General features: G+C 44.7%; 1 protein-coding gene across 7 annotated transcripts in view; it reads right to left on the bottom strand.

Moving 5' to 3' along the window:
• rptor (regulatory associated protein of MTOR, complex 1) overlaps window positions 1–24815 on the bottom strand; it is a 132729-nt gene that overhangs the window by 69936 nt on the left and 37978 nt on the right. For all 7 annotated transcript variants that reach the window (XM_028405798.1, XM_028406044.1, XM_028405960.1 and 4 more), the window contains exons 5-7: window positions 11580–11738; window positions 10065–10211; window positions 2335–2510 (exon numbers count right to left, since the gene is read on the bottom strand). In XM_028405798.1, coding sequence (XP_028261599.1) covers window positions 2335–2510; window positions 10065–10211; window positions 11580–11738 — 482 coding nt within the window. The remainder of the gene's footprint in view (window positions 1–2334; window positions 2511–10064; window positions 10212–11579; window positions 11739–24815) is intronic.

Genomic DNA, 24815 nt, shown 5'->3' with positions numbered 1-24815 from the left:
AAAGCCTTTCACATTTATGGCAGAGAAGAAACATTCGGCTAACTGCAGGACACTCCTGAAGGCAAGCTGTCATCCACACTTACACACTTTAAGAAAAGTTTCCGATTTCAGGTGGGAAAATCATCCCGATGACTTTTAGTTTGTGCAAAGTGAATTCAGTCATTAAAATGCAAAAGACAGAGCAGGTAAGAGCTGATTTATGGCACCAAAGAGCGTCTGAATGCAGCAGAGAGAGACAGTATCAGGGCAGGTGTGTGGAGGAGGTGCTCACCTGCATTTTACAGACAACATGTGATGAGACGCTTCTTTACTCACATTAATCCAGCAAGAAATGACTTTCTTTTTCTCTCTGCTACCAGTTTCTGGATGTTTTTTCATGCCTTAAGTCAGTGCTAATTGATTTTAATGATATTAAATCAGTATGTGCAACACTTTTCACACAATTGTTACTGATCCTAGGAAACAGTTAGGCCCTGTTCACACTGGAGAAAGTCAATCCAGCTAGAGTAGGATTGAATCCAGATAGCCTTTAAGCTGGATACATTCAGGCCCCATTCACACTGGAGAAAGTTAATCCTGCTAGAGTAGGATTGTATCTGGATAGTCTTTAAACTGGATACGTTCAGACCTATTTTCAAATCTTGCTATCACACACGCATGTCCGCACTCAATCCAGCTTAATCCGGCTTGTTTGCAGTCCTCCAAACCACTAGGTGGTAATATATAGAGTCCGTTCAGGCCGCGGTGTGTGCCGCATGCGTCGTGTTTTTTTCGTCCCGTGTCGTTTATTCCTTTGTAGCGCTGTGGAAAATAAACTCGGGGCAAAGCTGTCGTAGTTTGACGGTTGTTTACATACGGCTTTTGTACGCGACCCGGACACTGTCCCTGTGAACCGGAAGCTAGCAGGATTTGCGTTTAGACCTGAGCCAGATGTAAGCCAATCCGGCTAGATCCACCTCCGAGAGGTAAATTGAAATCAATCCAGATATATCCAGATACGGCCCGAATCCTGCTCTAGCCGGATTGATTTCCCCAGTGTGAACGGTGTCTTAGTCGTACACAGGGCGCTGGCACAGCTTCTGGTCGTTAACTGACATTAAGCAACAAGAGGGATCTTAGTCATATTCAGAATTCCTCCGAGATCCACCCACAAAGGTCCTGAGCACAAAAACACAGAACAGCAGAACTGAAGAAAAAAATCCTTGAGTCCAGTTGCCTCAATTTAAACTCTTGGACACAAAAAAAAACTATGGTCACCTAGTCACCAGCTGTGGAACGCCTGCAGATCAACCTCTGAATGGTTGATGTTTTTTTTTTTTTTTTTTTAAATGTACATTTTCTGAATATTACATCACACATTCAGCAGCAAAGCTCCAAATCTTGACAAGTCCTCTTCATGTTACAGTTTCTGGCCATAATGAATGGGTCGGTGGGTAAATGATGTAATTCCTGCATGCAGTCCTTACACTCATCAACTGCAGAAATGTGACAAACATGTCATGTGACTGCTGGCCACACATTTTGGGGGGATTTCAAATTAAGTGCCTGATGTTTTTTGATGCAGCTGACACATTTGAGTGGAGTTTGATACTTGTTGCTTACAGTGGCCTAATTTTCAAGTCCTGTCAGGAAATACAGGAAGTGGAATAAGTAAGTGTAATAAATAAGAATATGAGTGACATGTCTGTGTGTTTGTTGACAGGAGATCGGAGGTGATGCAATCACCTTTGCCTTGGTGTGCAAGCCCCACACACACCGAGAGCGCCCCCACACACAGCTGGCTGTGTCTGACTGACGCAACCCCAGCAATCCTTTGGTGGAGCTGGAAGCTCCATCAGCGCAGCCCTCTGAATGATGCATCACGGCGCATTTACATCAGGCCACTGTATCAGCCGAGGCTCCCAAATGAACTCATTTTGCCTGAATATCTTTCACCTATTTCATAGCAGCGCTCTCTGTGGGGATCATCATTCCAGCATTGCCTTGGATGATGTCGCACTACATTTTTCATCATAGATGAATACCTCTCATCACAGCTGAATACTGAACAGCGGCTCAGAGAAATGTTTGCTCGTTTTTTTTTTTTTGCACAGGACACATCGTCGTGTCCTGAGAGCGTCCATGCCATGCTCTCACCGGCAGCTAACAGGCTACGCTGATAAATGAATGACGGGCACACAGTCAAAAGGAATATGTTTGATTTGTGGTGTGATTACTGTAGAGGAAAAATAGTCCAGCAGAAAATCCATCCACAATGCATAAGCTGAGTGTACCATCATCTGCATCGAGTCCACTACAGCATCACTTTTCATTCAAAGCTAATTCGAGGCTTACCATCGGAGAGCGATCTTGATGGGCGTAGTGAGGCAGGAGGTGAAGAGGTCAGCGGGAAGGTCGGGGTTCATGGGCAGCAGCTCGCTGGCCTCGCAGGCAGCCAGCTGGATGCAATTCTTCATGGAGGGCGGCAGCGGCATCTGTGCAAGTGGGTGGCTGGGATTGATGGCGGCCACCTGAACGGGAAGCACAAACAGGACAGAGATTTCTTTACTCACTCATCTGACCACCAGACATATTTCAGTGCTACAACAACTGCAGGGAGTGCTGTCAGCAGGACTCCGGCTTTCAGAGGGCAAAACACTGATTTATTTAACCAAACCACAGCCGGAGCTGCTCTCAGTGGAAATGAATGACAGGGAGATGGAGGGAGGAGGCGAGCTGACATGCTGAATTTGAGGAGGTGAATCTTGTTTGTGGACGGTGTTTGTGTGTGTGTCAGAAACCGCAGCAGAGCCAGAGAGCATCAGGTAAAATACACAACTGACTCACTTTAACAGAGCTGGATGGTTTTTCATATATGTCCACAGAGCATTCAGACCTCCTCACTTAACAACAAACAAAGTCAAAATAATTACGTGTTTTAGAAACTCTGAAACTCTATCGAACAAATCTCAACCTGACATTTGCAAAAGGTTATTTTCTCCTTCTGTTTCTCCACCCATGACAAACTGAATTATTTGCTGTGGTACTGAACTGGCAGAAGAGAATTGTGCAATTCTACTGGTGTTCATTCAGAGTCAGTGCATCACCTGTTAATCTAGTGTAATCCCTACAGGAAAGGCAGGGTGGTGGAAGTAGCATGCCATGGGGAAGTGAAGAGGCCAGATGAGGTCACTGAAGAAAACCAGCTTCAGAGTGCAGACACCTGACCCCGGACTGACACCAGAAAAGGGTCTGAAGCAAACAACACAGCGAGAAAACACTACTCTGACTGTCCAAACTTCAGGAGAAACAACATGACATTTCCTCCTCTTGCCAGAGTCAGGGCCAAAAAGTTGCACTTGAAAACAGTCACCTACATAATTCTACAACTGAATGAGCAGCAATAACACTCCACACCAGCAGACGGCTGCAGAGGCCTTCAAACAAAGTTTGAACAAGTAGAGTTAGGACTGTGAGTATACTGTCTTAACACAGATGGATTTGTTGGTCTGCTTCCAATGCAACGATTTGCTAACCAAATGGCTCTCCCACTTGCAGAGAGGGGTTCAATCAGTACAAAGAGTGTGGGACACAATGCAACAAGCTCGGCTGCAGATGGCCGACAGTCCCACCGAACGTCTGTGGACAGAACTGAAGGCAGCGGTTTACACAAACTTTCCATCCAGTCTGACAAAGCATGACAGGATCTGCTCGAGATTAACGCCCCGAATCAAGTTAATCCAACTCTGTAGTGTATTGGCTTAAAACTGGACTACAACTCACTGAAGTGTACAAAAAGTGAGAGCAGCTAGAAACTGAAGTGACTGTCGTAACAAATGGAAAACCTGAGCTGGAGACTGGATAAGACATAAATGTTCAGAGGAAAACTTTCAGACTGCATTGAAAAAAACGTGATAATTCACAACATGAGAACAGAAGTGACTCAGAAGAGAGAGAGAAAAATAACAAAGCAGAAAACTCATGTGAAGTGTCAGTCTGTGCAGTAACAGGTGAAGGCTTTAGCACCATGCTACCACCTACACCAGCCTGCTCTGACTGTTGTCACTGCGCTCCTCACTGTTGGCAGGAAGAACTGGAAACTTCTTTCCAAACTTTGAGGCAGAAATCTGTCCATTGTGTGACTGGCTGCACATTGTACTTCACAGAGCCGCCTTTATGACTTCTGTATTACTTAACTCATTAAAGATTTAAAGGTGAAGTTGAGTAAACAAAGAAAACAAATCTCACAAATGCTGGAAACGGCGTTCGTTTGTGTTATGGATGCCATGGGATGGGCAATAAAAATCATTTTTCTGTTTTGTTGCACAGAAACGGAGGGAAGGGTTTGACTGCGGTGCTCTCTCTCCAGCCATTTGGAGAAACCAAAAATAAAGATGCAGAATGATAATGTGATGGTTTATTGATTCCACTGAGGAAACGTCCTTCCTGCTCGGCCTCTCAGCAGGTGGTAAACAAGCCTCTTGTCTTACCATGAGAGCAGAATGATATCCGTCAATAGCAAACATGAGAAATGGAGGAGGCCTGTGTATGATGTAAAACTTTAATTATATCTGGAGCTCTTGACTATTTATGTGCTCATTGTGCTCTTGTACTGTTGATTTGTTTGCTGGGACTTCAATATGGCTTCTGTTTTTTTGTTTTTTTTACTGAGTGCACTTTAATGAGCTGTGGGTCTTAATGGAGGCAGCAATCCAAGACTTCCCTTTATCATAGCTGACTGTTAGCAGCTCTGTTCTTTCATTCTGCAGCCCAGCCTAATTTTAATAAAAAGAAAAACAGGGACATCATCATTATAATAATAATTACTGAGCCTCTATTTTTAAGAGAAAGATGACATCACGTCACCTGATGACGTCCATGCTCAGGACTCATAGCGGAGGGCGTACAGAGCCACATGACCACACAAGTCACCATCATCATCTCAGAGATTCAGGAGCATTTTTTATTTTTCTTTTGAATAGTTCCAGCTTTGATTTGTGTAATTGAATATGTTATCTGAAGGGAGTCAAGGGGCCCGTTCACACTGGAGAAAGTTAATCCAGCTAGAGTAGGATTGAATCCAGATAACCTTTAAACTGGATACATTCAGACCTATTTTCAAATCTGGTTATCACACATGCGTGTCCACGCTCAATCCAGCTTAACCCGGCTTGTTTGTTGTCCTCCAAACCACTAGGTGGCGCCTCGTAATATTCAGAGTCCGCTCAGGCTGCAGTAGGACTGCATGCACGCATGCGTTATGCGTTTTTTTTGGCCCGTGTGGGTCGTTCTTTCGTTTTTTTTTGGGTCAAAAAGCAGTTTATTCCTTTGTAGCCCTATGGAAAATAAACTCGGGGCAAAGCTGTAGTAGTTCGGCGGTTGTTTACATACGGCTTCTGTACGAGACCCAGACACTGTCCCCACGAACCGATCAGTATCACGTCACTAGCGGGATTCGCGTTTAGACCTGAGCCAGATGTAGACTGCGCTGTACTTCAGTCTAAAACAACATAAACAGCCGCATAGTACCTTTCTTTTGTTGCATATATGCTGATGTAGACACTATGAAATGCTGCTATAACCGACTAATGAGTCCATGCGTCATTAATCTTCCATATAATCAGGATAATTGTTTATGTTTTCTGAGCATTTGTCTGTTAGAATTCTTGGCACAGTATCAGAGTTGTAAACGTGCCATCCACATTTGTGTGTGTGTGTGTGTGTGTGTGTGTGCACATACACACTTTGCACAGGTGGACTGTAAATATTACAAACTGTTACTGTAAAACCTTCTGAAGGGCCGCAGACACAGAGCAGCTGTTTGCTGCAGCGGAAGAACGTCGCTTCGAGTGCTAAAACTCTTTCCGTGTTTGCAAACACTTTGGGACTACAAGCATGAAGGCTGAGGAGGAGGAGCGAGTGAGAAAATCATCAAGTGTTAGAAAGCACTAAAAGCTCAAGAAATCCATCCCAGCTGTTAAAACAACAGCACGGTAATCAATGAAAATCTGTGACAGAAGTTTGAAAACACAAGATAAAATCAAGTTGAATAAAGATTCTTGTGTTTCTATTTAACTGTGACTATGGTAACGCCTTGTTCTTAAAGGCACCATCAGAAGAGATCAGTGGTGTCGCTCCACTTGTCTGACCTGCACCGTGGTTTGATATCTGCCAAAGACTTGACACCCTACAACACAGCAGAGACTCTGATGTCTTCACTGCTATCAAAGAACCAACCCACGAAGCACTCAGATCCAAAGAGTCCTCGCAGTGAGAAAACGGAGCAGCTACTTCTCGCAGCTCCTCATCTGATGCAAGCTGAGGTAAACCCACAGTACCTGAGGCGAGCACTGAGGGGACGTGCTCGTCTTTCTGCGCCCTGCGGGCTCGCCGAGTCAATTAGAGGATGAGACGAGGAAACAAATAGAACAAATGATCCACAGGCTGCCAGGGAAACGCAGAAACAAAGGAACCGTGACAGGAACAAATCTAGGCTCTGAAAGATTCAACAACAAGTTGTGACCCGATCTCTGGCTGGTAATTTTATCCAACAACCACTATTTGTTTAGTGTCTGTCAGCATGGAGCGAGGGTGGGGGCCCAATATTTCACTTTTAATGGACAATCGCTCTACCACCTGAGCCAGAGCTGCTGCTGCTGCTGTGATCCTGACCGCCAAGCTGACTGCTCAACCACAATTGGAGGGTGACCGCTGACTAACAATGTGCCTCCCATCATGTCCTCCCCTCACATCAGTGCAGCAAGATGTATGATAATATGTGTTCTGTATGATGTACCAAAAAAACTCACAATGCACGATTGTGTGCTAATTGTTTTTAATACTTTGTTTCACAGCTTAACTGTCTGTGACGACTTTTTTTTTTAGCCAATCTGGCTGTGATGTCATCACCACAGTGTGATTATAGAGCGTATTCAAAAGTCTGAACAACAGGCGCAGACAGGTTACCTCCACATGTCCGGTGTAAAGTAAAACTAGGATGAACCTACCACTAATACTGAACCCTGTACTGGTAACTTGTGTTAGCGGTAAGCCTGACTCATGCCAACATGAGTAGTCAAGTTCGATTTTTTAAATATTATGATGAGACTCGCCCACTGAATGTTTGAATGGCTTTTATCTTTCCACAATTACCAACTCCGGATTTAAGCTAATAAAAGAACACAGAAAGCGTGTGGATTTATGTAATGTCTCAGTGCTGCTGTGTGCACGGTGCAGCCTTCCTGCTCGCTGCTAGTCCAATAACTCATTAGCTGTGAAAAAAAGCTTAAATCTGGATGTTAGACATGTGTATTTACAGTTCTGCTCTATATGGAGCTCTGCACAGGCATGAATAAATAATGATATTAAAAATACAGAAGAATAGTTTTAATTAATGGAGGCATGGGTGGAGGGGTGTGTGTGTGAGTGTGTGTTTTTTCCTATGAAATGCATATTTCATTCCTCTTTGAAGCGCTTGCAGGCGTGAGTGGGAGCGCGCTTGTTGCTGTACGGATGGATCTGTGCCAATCTCCTCGTAACATAATTCCTCTTCTGGCTCTGTAATGAGGAAAATATCAACCCGCTCACACAGGCAGACATCACAAACAAAGCCAAGTCTCTGAAGCCCCCTCTCTATGTCAACCTAAGACTAACGTGGAAAAGAAAATTCGGAGGAAAGCGTGCTGCAGTAATCCTGACAACAAATACGACAACATTGCCAGCAGAAGCTGATTAATGCCAAGCATCCAGTGTAATTATCACATTAGCATATTGTAATCTCGCAAATTACCATGAAAATCACCATGACAGCATTCTTTCTTCTCTCTTCCACAGGGGATATCAGGGTACAATTTAATTGCTCAGAATTCCTTTTTTTTTAATTTGACACTAATTTAGTAGACTAATCCTACACACACACACACACTCACACACACACCAGCATCAGCAGAACAGCACAGTCACAAACGTACACGCAGGCCGACCAAAAAACGCTACTTCATTTTTACAGCATTCATTATTTATGGACGTGACAGAAGGAGCTGGTGGAGGCTTAATGTGAGCATCCTGCAACACACACACACACACAGAGCCCTTGACAGCGCGGTGTGTCCGAGCTGTGAGGGCTGCAGTGATTGGACACACACACACACACACACACACTTTCTCTTTCCGGGACACAGATAATGCAGCATGTGAGTGTGAGCATGTTTGCAGGAAGTGATGAGATATTTAAAAGGAAGCAGGTGGCCCTATAATAGAGCACTCAGAGCGCACACACACACACAGACACACACACAGAATGGGAGTTTGATATGAGTCAGTGGATAAGTGATAAAAACACCTCTCCAAATAATACCGTCCCTGGTGAGATCAGGCCTGTTGTCCTGTGTGCAGTCTGTGAATCATGCATTCAGACCACCTATGTGCACGCGACGCAGGGATGCAGCTGGGACGGGTGCGTGGGCGAGGTGAGGGACACCCCGCGCAGCAGAAGGAGCTGAGCTGGTGGATCATCTCCTGCACAATTAAAAAGTCTTTTTTTTTTCTCTTCCATTACACTTCGCCACTCTACATCTCCTGTGTGAGCTGCTGAGAGCGGGCGGGCAGCGAGCTGGAAAAATGAAATTGTGCACTAAAGTGTTTCTGTCACTTTGAACTAAAGGGGGGGGGGGGGGGGAGCCTGAAGCCCCGCCCCCCCTCTTTTTTGTGCATCCATGCAGTTAATGTCGCTTGAGAACACTGTGTGCCCCCACACTGCTGTTGTCCCATCTCTCAGTTTAAGATGACCACAGCCACTTCACAGACTCTGCTCCCGGGCCTGAAGGCTGCTGACAACATGCAGCCGTTTGCTTAAAGTTTTATCTCGCCTGCAGCCTTGGGAGAACCCCATGTGGCCCATTACTCAGTAACCCGTGTACAAACTAGCAACAAGAAGATGGAGAAGGAGCTCCCCAGCACCACCCTGCTCTGTGTGAAGATCTGTTTCTGCTCAGAATGTTTTTTATTGATCCACTTTCAATATGCATTCAGTGAAAATGTAAGAAATAAGTGCTTGTTCTGTTTAACGAACTGTAAACCTCCACTGGTATTTCTGACCATACTTTTTTAGTTCTCAGTCTGACCAGTGAAATTTCTTTCATTGCCTCAAGATTAGATTTGTGCAGATGCCTCCTTTCACTCAGAAGACCCTTCAGCTAGTTCTTACTGAGCTTCTTACAGACAACGTCACACCACCCCGATCCTTCCCTCCACTGCCTGCCTGTTCGATTAAAAAAAAAATTGAAAGCCTGCTGTAGCGATAATAGTTCCATTAGGCACTGAAAAGTCTGGTGGTTTGGTTTTGTGAAAGAACCTGTGTGACATTCAGACGAAAAGACAAGATGTTCCTGCCCTGCTGTGACCTCTGCAAAGGTACAGAGGTGGAGAAGCACAGACAGACACTCCGTTCATTCAAACACTGCAGCAACTCAGCAGTTTGGCTCCTGCCTTCGTCTTTACATGAACACAGCGCTCACAGCGGCTCCACTTTACTCACTCTGGCTGCCGTTCATCCTGTACTTTCCTCTCCCTCTCCCTCTCTCTCTCTCTCTCTCTCTTTTCGTTTTCCAGCTAATCTACAGTCTGGCTGAAACTTCTCCATGAATAATTGAGATGAATGACAGCACCATCTCATTATAAATTCACATAACATGCCACAGCCGGGAGAGAGAAACAGAAAGAAAACGTAATAAAAAGATGAAGCGGTGAAAGTAGCGTGTGTGTGTGTGTGTGTGTGTGTGTGTGTAACCGTCAAATCTCAATCATTTAGAGCCAGCTGTCCTTATGATTGGCTGCACCACAGCACTGAGGACTTCCTGGATTCCAGCTCCAGAGAGCAGGACTCCACAATCACGGACACCAATTAGGTCGTCTTTATAAATGCTGTATGTGTGTGTGTGTTTGTAACTGTAGCTCATGAATCACACTGCCTGCCACTAATAACTCCTCCATCATCTCCCCTCCACTAGCCTAGCACACTAACGGTGTTTTGTTGTGACTGGTTTTTCCACCCTGTTGCTAATTCATGGTGTTGTTTGTGTGCTCACCTCCAGCTCCTGCTCTCTCTGCAGGGCAAACTGTTTGAAAGACTTGACAATGATTCCTGCGTTGGAGCAGTCGTACACGAATATGGATGGGCTCCCCATCCACGTCTGCAGGTCATAGATAGACAGTGGGATGTACTGGGTGTAGTTCTGAAACAGAGAGAGAGAGAGAGAGAGAGAGAGAGAGCATCATGTTATTGCTGATAACTCACTTTTATGGATTTGTGTTGAATTATTAAAGCAGTCATCTGTTTGATGAAGAGTGTGAGGGAGGGAAACAGTGGAAAAAAGAGGAAATTATAATGAGGAAGAGAGACAGAACAGCGAGGATGATGGGAGCACAGAGAGAAGAGTATAAATCTGATAACCACAGCACTGTAAGGGCGTTTTACCCTAAACTTAATGTAACATTTGGTTCTACACAACTTCTCTGACACTAAATCCCTGCTGATGTCCTATCCAGCAGACACAGACACTGCAGCTTGTTTTTATAGGATAAGGAATAAAAGATGGAGGATAAAGAAAGAGAACAGAAAAAGAAGGGAGAGGACACAAGGCCCGAGGGCGTGCTGAGGACGTGGAGGCAACCGCTGAACCCAGACAGCGGTGGTGCATCATTGTAAGTGGGTGCTTCCTTAAAGGACGATGAACAACTCAAGATTTTAGATCTGATTCTCTGCACATCAGCAGAACTCAAGTTACAGCATGCAGACGAGGTGTTAACTCAAAAACCTTTGGAGGTGTTCAGTGTCTTCCAACTATTCACTTTACCCTCTTTATTTTGGCCCTGAATCCGATCCCAGCTGTCACTGGGCAGCAGGTGGCAGAGACCCTGGACAGGTCACCAGTCCCTCTCTTATCTTCAGCCAATTTTGAGTCACCATGTCTTTGTAATGTGTGACTGAGCCCAGAAGAACATGCACAACTTCACACCGGTGAGAGTGCTAACCACTGCACCGTCACACTGCTCCTAGGTGGAGTCCGACTGTTAGTTTAGTTATCAATGCATGGATGTGACTTCACAATCAAATTCGACTTTGATCTAAGAACAACAAATCCTTTTATCCTTAAGTCCAGGAGAAGGTTTGAAAAAGACCTGAAGACATTCCTGCAATGATCTCCCAAGACGTCATGTTCATGAGTTAAGTGATGGGAGAAAAAAAGTGTTTTGCACCACTGAACTCTGACCTGATTTGAAGAAACTAGATCAATAACTCCAGTCTGGGCTACAGGAGCGTTACAAACTGACTGCGGCTGAGATTTGTTTGTGAATAAAGTCCTGCATTGATTATTCCTACTGTGGCTGCACTAATCTGTTTGATTTGTGCTGTGCGTTAACTCTAAACGCTCCCCTAATCACATTATAATTGCATTTTTGATGCACATGTAAACATGACCTGTGACCTCTCAGATAATGACTCCAAGTCTTCTCTGGAAACTCACCGGGCCAAAGGTCTAGAACTGCAGTGTGTGAACTGTGTGTGTGTGTGACAGTGTTGTTTTCTCCGTGTGTGGTACCTTATTAAAAACCCAGATCTCTCCATTGACGGTGGGGCGCGGCACTCCGTGGCCGTTGTAGTGGAAGAGGACTCGCTCCTCTTTGGCGTTGCGCCTCAGCGACGTGCACAGCTTCTTCACCTCGTCTACTGTGGGGTCCAGGCTCTGCTTGTAACGTGCCTGAAAACAGGAAGAGGACAGGATAACATCAACACGACTGTTTTCTGAAACCTGAAGGTATTTCTTAGGCTGGTTGTCAACATGCTGACAGCAGTGAAGCTGTTCTTGTCGAGCCTAAAGCTTTACTCCTGTGCTGATTACACTTACATGTCAACCTGATTTTATTTGAATTGACCTGAAATGTGGAGAGACTGTCTGCATGATACAGACTCCAAGGGTTGGGTTTAATGCTATGCAGATGATACACAACTGTACATCTGACTGTTTCTGGACATGAACACTTTGGAATCGATGTTTACCTACTGGTAGGATTTTATTCGACGCCAAGATTTGTGCAGTAAAATATCAAGCGTCTGTGGCTTCATCGCTCAGGTGGGTTTAAAACAGTTCAACAGTTTCAGCCTAAACGGTGGGTGTGCAGCCACTTTTAAACTGTTATTTTGAGCAAATCTCTCAGATTTTTATATAAAGTCAGAGAGAATCCAGAAAATTCAACAAACTAAGGTTTTATTTCTGCTGCAGCTTTCAAGGTACAAAAAGCAGCACCTCATCATAACTGATGACAAAAATGAAGAAATCATTTGTCTCAACACAGTCTCATGTTTGCCAGCTCTGCCTCATTTCTGCCTCTTGTTTTTACACTCGGTTTATGTGTGGTGACAAACATTAATCCTCAAGGATAAAACTCACTAATCTACGAGATACAAAGAGGACAGCAGTCCAAGGAGCACCAGCCACCACTCATGATGTCAAATGATACGAATACCTTATAGCCATGGTGTGTCTTCTTCATACAACAGCCTTACATAAACAAAGACCACAATGAATACACCAGAGATGTGTGCATATGTAAGAATGTATGCTGAAGGCCATAAGGGTAAACGTGCGTCACGAGGACCCACAGGAGAGCTACGAGGGCACAGAGTGGTAAAGACAAACACCTGTCTCCAAGAACAAAGACACAACGAGCCCAACATGGTTTAGACTTTGTGAGAGACTCCAACTAAACAACACTATATTGAAGTGGAACGTAACATTGGAGGGATATGTTCAGGGAGCTCCTTGACATATCAGGCTAACCTTCATGTAGCCGAGAATAAAAGATTCAAATGATGAAGAAAAACTTCAGGGAGATGAAGTGCACTGATGACATTTGAAAGAATGCAGACAAGACAAGGACACTAAACTTTCCTCTTAAAACCACTTCAAACCACCCCTCAGGTCTACAGTCAGTGGGAACGCATGAATCTACAGAGAGTTTCACTTTCTGTTCCAATCTGTGTGCGGTGACGTCTTGAAGCTAAATAATTACAACCTGAAGAGCATCATCCGTTCTGAAACGGCACGTATTGAGGAAGAACTTCAGAACATGTTCATACAGTTAAGATGATGTTCACATTTAAAAACAACAACGGCCCAAAAATAAGCCTCTGAATCAGTTCACAAGTGACTAACGGGCTGGCAGAATAGAATGATATTTAGTTTGAAATGATCCAACATCATACTGACTCAGACAAAGACAGCGTGCTGTGCAAGATGCCAGACTTCTAAAAATCTCATTTTCAAACAATGATGATGATGAAGCTGATAAAAGTTATGGTAAAAAAAAACAAATGAAGACAACGAGGTTTTTTCTTTGACACTTCTGAGTGTGATTCTTAAACAGGCTGTTGATAGTATGAAGGGTATCAAACCGAACAGAAAACAGAAGCAGCTCAGAAAACATGGAGGATCATTCAAACCAGGCACGGCGAAAAGCTCTGCAAATAAACAAACCGAAAACAGTCGGTGATGGTGTTACCGCTGCCGACTTGTTTTCTTTGCCACCTGTTGCTTACTTCATACTTCACTGGTCTGTGAGATTTTATAAGAGCAAAGTCAGCGTGAAGCTCGTGCAGAGAGGGGAAGCTGCAAGAAAAACTATTAAGCAGCAACAGTCGGAGACGGAGGACATGTGCTGCCTCAGTTCCTTTAGATGAAGTGTGTGTATCAGTGTGTGTGTGTGTGTGTGTGGAAGAGACACAGAGGTGTCAACTAGTTATGCAACAGTAAAGCGCCCGTTTAGCCCGTTCTGAATCATTATCACACTCACCGCAGCCCTTCTGTTACATAACAAACATGCCTTTTACCAAACAGCCTGCCTCCTGTCAAATGGCTTTGAATCACACAAGAAGACATATTTCACCCCAAACTTCTCACAAAAACTTCAAAAAAAAAAAGACATGACTTCATTTCAGGTCAAGCTTTCAAGATTCAAGACGGTTCACTGTCATTTCACGTGTTAGACACCGAAACTAGACACAGGACTCTGGGCTGAAGCAGCAATAAATAATAATAACAGTAAAAACAAAGACTAAAAAAAGACAGAAAACAGAGGCAGGCAAAACAGACAAATAACTAAATTGTTAAATACGTCCATAAAAGACATGCACACAGAACCAAAAACAAAAAAAAAGCAAATCAGTGAAGTGATGATTATGAATGCACGGCCACACCTCGCTGTCATCAGGCCAAAAACTCGTCCACATCTGTCAATGTCAAGGCGGCCTCACAGGACGCTTCTCTGAACGGCCTAAAGCGAAGCACACACCCTGAAGCCTGGAGGAGTGATGAGTTCTGACAAACCTCTGCAGGATTCAGCTGCTTAGAAGGGCACCTTCTTTGTTCAATCATTACTATTTATTTTCATATAAAGGAAGCAGCTAGTGTTATTAAGGTGGACTGCTCCTTCTTGAGATAGCACATCAGCCTTTCATCCTTTCCCCACATGATCTTCATCACTTGAAGCTCTTCCTGATTGACTTTTAAATGTAAAACATCTACAGGAAGTGCTGGATTTAGGAGCAGCAGATCAGCACTACGGCATTTGCACAGATTAAAACGGCACCCTGGAAATTAGCATTAAGCTACATTTACTTCTCTCATCATGAGCCATTACAGCATGAGTAACTGCACCTGTCCTAGATGGTTGTATGTAGTAATATATTACTACATTACTCACAGCATATTTGTGAATTTACAGTGTAATTAAGCCTAAAAGCTTTCTTTAAAAACATTGCTGAATTACTTGTGTTTAAATGCTACAGCGGTGTGAACAGCATCTACACGGTGCTGGAAACTGTTGCGGCGGATTGTGATTCATGCCTTTGATTTGCAGAATACAATTATCACTTGCTCCCCGCTCATCACATCACACAGGGAGGCCAAACTGAACAGGCCTTGATCAAAGACGCCAACGTCTCAGCTTCCTGTACCTGGAGGAGTTTGAACTGCGGCGTGATAGCAGAGCTGGCAGGCTGATTCAATTTGGGTATAATCAGATAAAAGCGTCTGAATGCCGAGAGCAGCGGCACTCATCCCGATGATATCAAGTGGTATCTGAATGGTATATAATGGTGTTAGTGAGGGACCTGCAGTGATGGAGACGCAGCGGCTGGAATCTGAGATGGTACAGGAAGGTGGAGAATGAGTGTAACTTTGGAGAAAAAGCAGATTTAAATGAGGAGAGGGAGAAACTTAAGAGAGGAAACAAGCTGGTGAGACAAGTGTTTACACTTCCCTGCTTGAAGCTGTTGCTCCAGATGATTCCCCATTGTGTTTAGATGCTTCAGCAAAGCTGTTCATTTACATTCATGACAGTAAGGCATATTAAATTCAAGTGGCACGGAGAGATTAGGGCAGATTCATATGTATGAAGAAGACACCTAAGACAGCCTGATACTCATGTATGATTGTGTGTGTGTGTGTGTGTGTGTGACCTGAAGGGGGAGCTGCTGCCTCCTGTGGGCTCACCATTGACAGTAAAAACTATGGACAGAGCCTCCGTGACGTCACCCGTTTGTTTCTGAAGAGCCGTTTTGAGGCTCGGTGGGAGGTTCCGGGACTTGATGACCGCCGCCATGTTGGCAGCGTCACGTCAACTAAAACTCCGATTATGGACAAAGAGGGGGAGCACGAGCGGGGTTTAGGGGGGCGGGCGATCGTGGAAGCAGGAAACTCACGCTGTGATACGTCAACTGTCTGTCACTCAAGCGGCAACGCCCATAATTAGGCGTAATTTTAAGTCCGAATACAATTGAAACGAGTGAGTTGTAAAAAAATTCACCCCCCTACAATTGACACTAGAAGAGAACCTATCATCTGAGACCAGAGTGGTTTTTTGTACCAGGCCGTAAACATGTTCTTTTCTGCTGTGAAGTCGGCCATTTTAACATGGGAGTCTATGGGAAATTACTCGCTTTTGGAGCCAACCCCCAGCTGTTGCGGCGTGAATTACAAGTTTTGACACTTCCGCATGGGCTTCAACTTTGAGCCCCGAAGGTTGCCGCTTGGGGCTCACACACAAACAGCAGCCGTCTGCCCCCCCACCCTCCTCTACCTCACCGCTGTAAAACTCCTCCATTTACACCCATGAAGGCCACAGGACACAAACTCTTTTTAAAGGTGTGAGTCAGCTTCGATGCCATTTATCTTCATGTCACTTCCTGAGAACAGGCGACCTTTTTTAAAAGCACAATAAGCATTCACGATGTAGGAGGCTCTGCGGCTGTCACATGTGTCGGACTACATCTCAGACAACAAAAAGCCGGCGACTGTTGTGTAAAGGTAACATAAGTCCAAACAGTCTACACAAAGCAATGAGAGAGAGAGAAGCACCAGAATAAATGAGATTTCTTTCATCTAGTCAGGGAAAAGAGGCCGTCTGAAATGAAAAAAAAAAACTGGAGGGGGTGTTAACGTGGACGGCAGTGACAGCAGCACACACTTGTTGTCTGAGAGAGGAAATGAGCAAAGTCAACCTCTGTCCTCTCCATCAGCAATCCACATCTGAGCACCAGGTTTGTTTCAGAGAGCATCACAGAAACAAGAGCCACTGACAGAGAAACAACACGAGATGAAAGGAAGAGTTTCAAGGCCTGGCAATGATTTCATCTGCATCACTGCTGCTCCTGTTCGCTGACACTGCAGCAATTCTTTGAATTTGTTTAAGGGTTAAAAAGACAAGTGAAGTTCTCACGACAAGACAGACAAGCTCTCTCAAAATCCATCTTTCAGGTTTTAAGCTTTGCTGTGTGGACAAAAGTATGTGGACACCCAGCAGCCACATGTGTTAGCTGGCTGCTACGTGGCGCTGGGTGGCCTCGAGGACAGAAAAGTTCTCCAACACCGAACTGGGAAGATCAGTCAATGAATGAAAGTTCAGAACTGTCTGGAACATTTCCATGGCTGGTTTGTCCATCAAATGTCACAATACACTAACTGATTAATCATGGACAATCAATAATGCTACCAACCATTACACCAGAAAATAGACTAGATAGAGAATTATTAAAGTTGCACATGGTGTCCATTTACTTTTGGTCGTATAGTGTGTGTCAGGGTGTCCTGTGAGGAAGCTCTGAGTGTCTTTAAAATGTGATGACACCAAAAAGTAATCAATAACAGATAATGATCCTCTACAGACACTGCGTCGCCTTAAGCCTGAGACTGACGAATAGTTCAACCAATCACCAAACACCTGGATGAGAAGCACCAAATACGACTTCATTCATGAAGCGGCCCTCACAGCTCTGATGAAGCTTGTGTTGATTTTCACACAGACGCACAAACAGACCTCAGGGCGCACAAAGCGTGAAGCCTCCATGCTCTCACCTGTGCTCCGTCAGTTACAGCTTCTTACCTTCCACCTGTGCATTTCCAATAATAGACAGTATGGTCACACAAAGGCTTGAAGAGGCCATTGTTGCACAGTATATGTTAGATCGCAGACATACACACACACACATGCAGAGTGTAAAAGTCAACAACGTGACGTCAATGATCACACTGTGTCACTCAGAGTCTGGCTGAGGTCAAACAGACAGAGTCATCGACAGGACTGCTGATGACGACTGGACAGACAGTCCACGTTGTGTGTTATTAGTGCACGCTCCAGGAGGAGTGTTGTGTTGCCGGTGTTGAGGTGACTGGATTCAGGTGTTGCTATATAATTTAGTGCTGCCTCTCTGGTGCCATAATGTTTCAGTTTGACATGGTGTCGGTCGGTTTCCTTCAGCGCCAAACGTACCTTCTGATGTTTGTTTAACCAATCAGCACAAAGTCCACTGTTTTCAAGGCCAACTAGTTGTACTTTCCCTATAGTGGGTACTTTTTAAACCCTGACAGAGCTACTACAGAGGACTTGGAGAGGGTTCAAGGTAATGGATCCATTACAGGACCTGCCGTAACCTGCGCAGTCATCCTTGAAAGTGGTTTTGGACAAAAACAGAAACTTGGCAGGCAACAGAGGTCCTTACAGTAGGCAGTTTTGTCAAAGCCACTATTCTGGTGCAAACCTTGAGGCCGGTTTGCAGGTTGCCATGTGACCTGATGACCTTAAAAATATTTAAAGAATGCAGCTGCTTTGACCTTCTTTGCATGACATCAAGCCTATTTTTACGTCTGAACTATGTGTGGATTCACTGCCCCAGTGTAAACAAGTTAAAGACAACTAAGGTCTCTTGTGACCTCTTTGGGATCCTTGGGTCCCAGAGAGAGAGAGAGAGAGAGAGAGAGAGAGAGAGAGTTTGATCAACTAGGACAACTGGAGAGAAAAGATAGGTATTAACAAAGACACGTGAATCTCTGAAAAATCTGCCCTAGAGGAAAAAAAGGACACGTATTCAAATTAAGCTGAGAAAGTGCAGCATGGTTTGCTGAGTAGCAGCGTGTACAAAGACATGCAAACAGTCATTTCCCCAGTGACAGAAGCCCCGCGCAGGCCAGTGTGTTCAGGCTGAGTCAGTTCACAGCAGGTCGGATGGAGCAGAGGGACTGATGACACACTACCTCCCCATCCTGCCAGCACACACCTCCTGTCAGGCCTTCATTACCTACACGGCCTTCACTCTGATGCAAAGCTGCAGCTTCAGAGAGTGGATGACGTCGCCTCTCTGTTCCACTCCAACACACCGAATTATAAGAAATAAAACATTCACTCCATCATTCAAAGTGTTTTCTAGATGGGAGGAAAATGACTTTATGTTATATATATTTCAAATGGCAAATAACTGCTGGTGCAGCACCAGTCATCATCTGATAACTTCTTCATCTGTGCTTCAGTGTGATGCTGGAAGAGAGCAGCAGGAGTCAGAACACTGCTGCTGCAGCTGACTAAGTGACATTATGGATTATGTAACCGGCAGAAGGCCCAAATGTGCTGCTGCACTGGACCGTTTAAGGTGTTAGCTCACAAAATTGATTTCAAATTAAAAGTCCTCCAAATACAAGGAAACAAACAGAAGACCTTTCTGTAGTTTCTTCTGCTCTGTGAACACAAACGAGAGATATGACCTCTCTTAGTTTTAATTAACATGTCAAATCAAAGCTTGGCTTCATTTGTAATCTGTGCATTCTGTGCTCAAGTGAAGCTGTGTGGAGACGCTAAAAAGCGAAACTTGTGATTTCCCAATGTGCTGTATTTATATGCAGGAGAGGAACAATGAGAGGAGCCGTCTGACACACAGCGAAAGTTTTCATTTCAGAGTCATTACAGACATGGAAATCAGAAAAAAAAAAAATCAAAAAGGGCGCTCAGACGTGCAGCATCACATCTAGAGAGATTTAATGGGCTGCATTAGATTAAAACTTCGGTGAATATCCATGTAATGTGTGTGATTTGTGTGTGTACATGTGTGATAGAGAAGGGGCAGTGAGACCTCTGAAGCACCAGTCCAATTAAAAGCAGAGCAGTCCTCCTAAGTCTGTCTTTCTGTTGAGTGTGTGTGTGTGTGTGTGTGTGTGTGAACATTTGTAATTAAATTATTTTACCTTCAGGCAGGAAGAATGTGATGGAAAGCAAAACATTCCGAGTAAGAAATGCTTTATTTCTTTCTTTCTTTTGTTTATGGGACTGAAACGACAGTCAGGGTTCCCTCGGAATGAAGTTCTAATTATATCAAAAAGTTGGCAGAAATATTTAGCATATCAAGAAGAAAATAACTGCATACAAAGAGAGGAGATCATTAAAATTACTCCAGTCATAAAAACATGGCTGAGCTTCTTGTTTCTACAGAACGAGGATGGTGCGTGGACTGTAAATACAGGCTGGAGATTTTCCTATCTATAGAAACCCAAACTGTGGATGTCTCACTTTCAAAGCCAGCCTCAAGTGGTCATTAGAGGAACTGCAGCATGAAAAGAAGTCGTCAGTGAACATGTGAAACCTGTCATTATACGAGTCAAATATGGCTCTGATACGTCGGGCCTAACGTCTGCTGGATACTGGCTGAAAGCATCAGTAAGTCACCTGCAGGTCTAGTCAGCTGCATCTGAACATCTATTCTTATCCAGAGCAGCCAGCTGCCTGTTACAGCACTCTCAGCTCTAATCAACTGCTGCCCTCATTTCCAGCCACCTGCAGGGAGAGTTACACCAGTTGGTGATTGAGGAGGGAATGGAGCAGGCAGGAGTGCCACAAACCATTAGCCTGGAGACGGAGCTCAGGGAACGCCACCGGCTTTCACTCAGTGTGATGCCGTTTGTGTGTGTGTGTGTATTTGTATTTCTAGTCAGGGAATCTATTGAAAGTCAAATTTAAGTTGTATTAAAAACCTATTCATTATCACCAGGAGTCTGGATTTCTCATCCCGCCGTATGCTGTATCTGACGTGCATAACAAAGACTTCTTCACAGGGAACAAGCAAAGCAGAGGAGGTAAAGTCATTAAAAAGTGGTGAACTGATACAATAATAATGTGTTGGACCTTTGTGTTCATCGCTGGGAAATCATTTGTCTTTGTGGCGCTGGGCGCTCACTCATGGTCTGCCAGAAATCACCGCAGCATGAACAGTTATTAGTATTGATCAGAAAGCCAAACAAACCCTCTAAGACATATTACGGTCATTTATACTGCAGAACATAAAGAGTCCTGCTTAATGCCTCTTTAACAAACAAGGTAGGAAACAACCTGTCAACAACTACTTATTAACCTTAGTTTCCTCCAACTCTGACTTCTGTCTGCTTACTTTTTTATTGCTCTTTCCTACCAACATGTTTCTTACTGGTCGTGACTTCCTTCCATATACAGAGTTGTGGACATATACCCCGTTTACACTGGGGAAAAAAATGTGGCTTAAGCAGGATTCGGCCGCATCCAGATCAATCCAGATGTGTCTTTTTCTGAGTGTGAACACCTCGAATCCGGCTGTGTCCAGTTTGATTTCAATTGGCTCAAATGTGGCTTAGGTGTGAACGCAAATGTGGCGAGCGAATCGGCTAGCGACATGCTACTTCCGGTTAGCGGCATGCCACTTCCGGTTCACGGGGCGCGACACGGGACCAAAAAACGCACGCGCACACGCGGTCCTACCGCCGCGTGAACGGACTCTGTATATTACGAGGCGTCACCTAGTGGGTTTGGAGGACAGCAAACATGCTGGATGAAGCCGGATTGAGTGCGGACCAAGCGGCAACCTTCGGGGCTCAAAGTTGAAGCCCATGCAGAAGTGTCAAAACTTGTAATTCACGCCGCAACCACTGGGGGCTGGCTCCAGAAGCGAGTAATTTCCCATAGACTCCCATGTTAAAATGGCCGACTTCACAGCAGAAAAAAACATGTTTACAGCCTGGTACAAAAAACCACTCTGGTCTCAGATGATAGGTTCTCTTCTAGTGTCAATTGTAGGGGGGGTGAATTTTTTTACAACTCACTCGTTTCAATGGTATTCTGACTTAAAATTACGCATAATTATGGGCGTTGCCGCTTGAGTGACAGACAGTTGACGTATCACAACGTGAGTTTCCTGTTTCCACGATCGCCCGCCCCCCTAAACCCCGCTGGTGCTCCCCCTTTTTGTCCATATTTGGAGTTTTGGCGGACGTGACGCTGCCAACATGGCGACGGTCATCAACGTCCTGGAACCTCCCACCGAGCCTCAGAACGGCTCTACAGAAACAAACGGGTGACGTCACGGAAGCTCTGTCCATAGTTTTTACTGTCAGTGGTCTGAACGCATCCAGCTTAAAGGCTGTCTGGGCTCAATCCTACTCTAGCTGGAATGACTTTCTCCAGTGTGAACGGGGCCATAGTGGCCATTTCAGGGGTGTAAATGTCCATCGGTTCTGTTGGTGAAAGGCCTACATACTGAAGGAAAGTGAAAGTTTTCAGATGGATAGAAGTAAATAAGAAGATCTGGGTTTCAGGATTAATTTTAAAATGTGGATCAGTAGGACACACAAACACAAACAGATGAAATCCATCCACTTCATAAATAGCTGCTAATTCTGTCCACAGCGTAGGGGACACCAAAAACAAGCCATCTGAGACACGCAGAGGACGCCTGTGCTCCAAATAAAGGACGTGCACGCAAAGTCCCAGTGGTCAGCTGGAGGGGGGTCATGTTTCTGTGACGGACACATACACACTCACTTATACATGTACGTACACACACACACACACAGAGAAGCAGAGCAAAAACACACTGCCTCCTTATTTCTGTATCGACCGCATTAGAGCCTAATAATAACTCAGCGGGGGTGCTGAGGAGTTGCACGAGATGCATTTATACCCGGATCAATGGATCTATATCCGGAGCAGAGCTGGACTCTACGCTTTGTCCTTGTGTTTGTTTCATTATTTGTTTTATTATTATAATTATGCACGTGTTTGTGTTTTGTGCCTCCATGTGTGGCTCTCCCCTGTCTCCTCATTAGCGCTCCCACTCAGAATGTCAATGGCTCAGCATGCAGCATGACCTGAGGAGAAAGACCTGGACAGTAGCCAGCATGCTGTTTTTCCTGTTATGAACCAGAGTTCTACATTAATACCCCGTTCACACTGGGGAAAAAATGTGGCTTAAGCAGGATTCGGCCGCATCCTAATCAATCCACATGTGTTTTTTTGTGAGTGTGAACTCCTCGAATCCAGCTGTATCCAGTTTCATTTCATTCTGGCTAGAGCCACCCACAAGAGGTGGATCTAGCCGGATTGGCTCAAATGTGGCTCAGGTGTGAACGCAAATGTGGCGAGCGAATCCGGCTAGCGACATTCTACTTACGGTTAGCGACATGCTACTTCTGGTTAGTGATGTGCTACTTCCGGTTCACGGGGCGTGACACAGGACAAAAAACCTAAAACACAGCCATGGTTCCTCCTTACTCTTCTTTCGGAACACATGGAACTATCTCAAGAGTCCAGCTCTTTGTTAAGGTAATTAGCCTTAATTAAATGCACATAAATACAGCGGTGCTATACAATGTGTGACCCTGCCATCTCAACAGCACAGCACAGTCATCAATAGGATGTGATTGGTTGGTTCAGGGACGGACACGTAGAATTAAATGGGAAGGATAAAAAAGTGAATCAACAGCAACATCAAGTATACTTCTACAACCCACCCTATGTAAACAGACACTAACAGATGTCACAGGGGGTTAGAAACTATTGCTACACACCTCCAAAGAACAGCCAGTTCTCTTCCTCAGCTTCCTAAACCAACAATAAAGACAAGAGGAAACACTCGTCTCATTTCCTTCACACACCTCACTAGAATAAATAAAACATCTGCACAATGAGTGAGATGTAATAAAGCCTTCAGCAAGGCCACAACAGCAGAGGATTTTACATAACACCTCTAATTGTGGTGCCCTTGCGCCTGCTTAGTGAGTAATGTATGAATATGCAATATGCATGACGTGAAGAAGATGTAAGCATGTGGATATCAGGTGAGCTCTCACTGCTCACACTGATTAATGACCTGGCTGCTGTGCAGCCCTTTGGCCACTAAAGACCTTCCTCCACTGTGTGTGTGTGACTGTCTACACATTCCTCACAACTACCTTCACCCACCATCCACCCACTCCTCCTCCCTTCAGGGGCCAACGGCGCAGGGGAAATGACCAGTGGAGAGAATTTCCCTCCACCCTCCTGCCTCATTCCTGGAAACCTCCAGCACAGTTCAGCACTGCTAAAGATAGCTCCCACATCAACAAACCTAACAGCCTTTTCAGATGTAGCTACGCTGTTTTATCAATGAGTGCATGTCTCTTTACTGAAAGGAGTAATGGCTGAGATGTGAGGGAAAGGAGAGCTTGAAAGCATTCAGAGAAAATTCATTCAGCATGAATCGTTTTCTGTATTGACAGGGCTGTCAATGATGGAGTTCCAAGAAATCTGATTTAAAATAGATAATAGAGTACTAGAGTAATAGAGTACTCTTTGACTTCTGAAACTGCAAGGCTCAATCACCCAGCGGTAAAGCAGTGCAGTAGGATTAAAGGAAAGAAAGCAAAAAAAGGAAAACAGCAGTGATGTTTCAAACTTCAACTCCCAGAATGCATTGGGTTGGTTGCTCCAAACAGCTGATCAGAGTGATCAATGATCACTTCGTCTGTTTGGTTGTCTCTTCCTGTTTCTTTTGGGGATCGTGGAGTCAGGATCCAGCTCTCCTCTGTCCATGTGTGGACCAAAGCTTTTCTGTCAAATGATTGTGGACGCTGCAGACAGAGACTCCAGCAGCTGTCCCCGCCCTGGACCAGGTGAACAAACTAACCAAGAAGCCAGAAGCAACATGCAGGAAGCTGTTTCCTCTATGGACTCATGTGCCACAGTTTCTAAAGCTGCAACCAACGAGGATGTGAAAACATCTGAATGAATGCAAATCAACTCAAACTGTCTCTTGGATCGTGACTGTTGGTGCAGTGTTCAGAACTCAAACAGGTCCATTTCTATGAGCAACCTGTTTCGTAAAACTTTCAATTGCTCGAAAAGTAGGCACCGACGCCCCCACAAAACATGTTTGTACGATCTAAACAATCATCCTAGACGCTAAAATACTGAAACATGTTACACAAGCCTCTGATCAGAGACAGACGTGTCCAAAACGGAATGAAAAGGGAAAGTTGAGAGATGAGAACTACAAGGTGAAGAGGAAAATGAAGGGGTGGAGGGAAGTGAATAATCACTGTCCTCTCCTTCCAACATCCTGAAGGAGAAAGCTGATAGTCTGTGAGGATGAGGTGATGCACTTAACCAGTGGGAGAGGAGAGTAGGAGGGAGGCGGAGAATAGGCAGAACCGTATTAGATAACAGAAAGCTCA

This window comes from Parambassis ranga, chromosome 1, assembly GCF_900634625.1.
Source record: "Parambassis ranga chromosome 1, fParRan2.1, whole genome shotgun sequence".
NCBI classification, from domain to species: Eukaryota; Metazoa; Chordata; class Actinopteri; family Ambassidae; genus Parambassis; species Parambassis ranga.
This window is presented reverse-complemented; position numbering and strand designations above follow the sequence as displayed.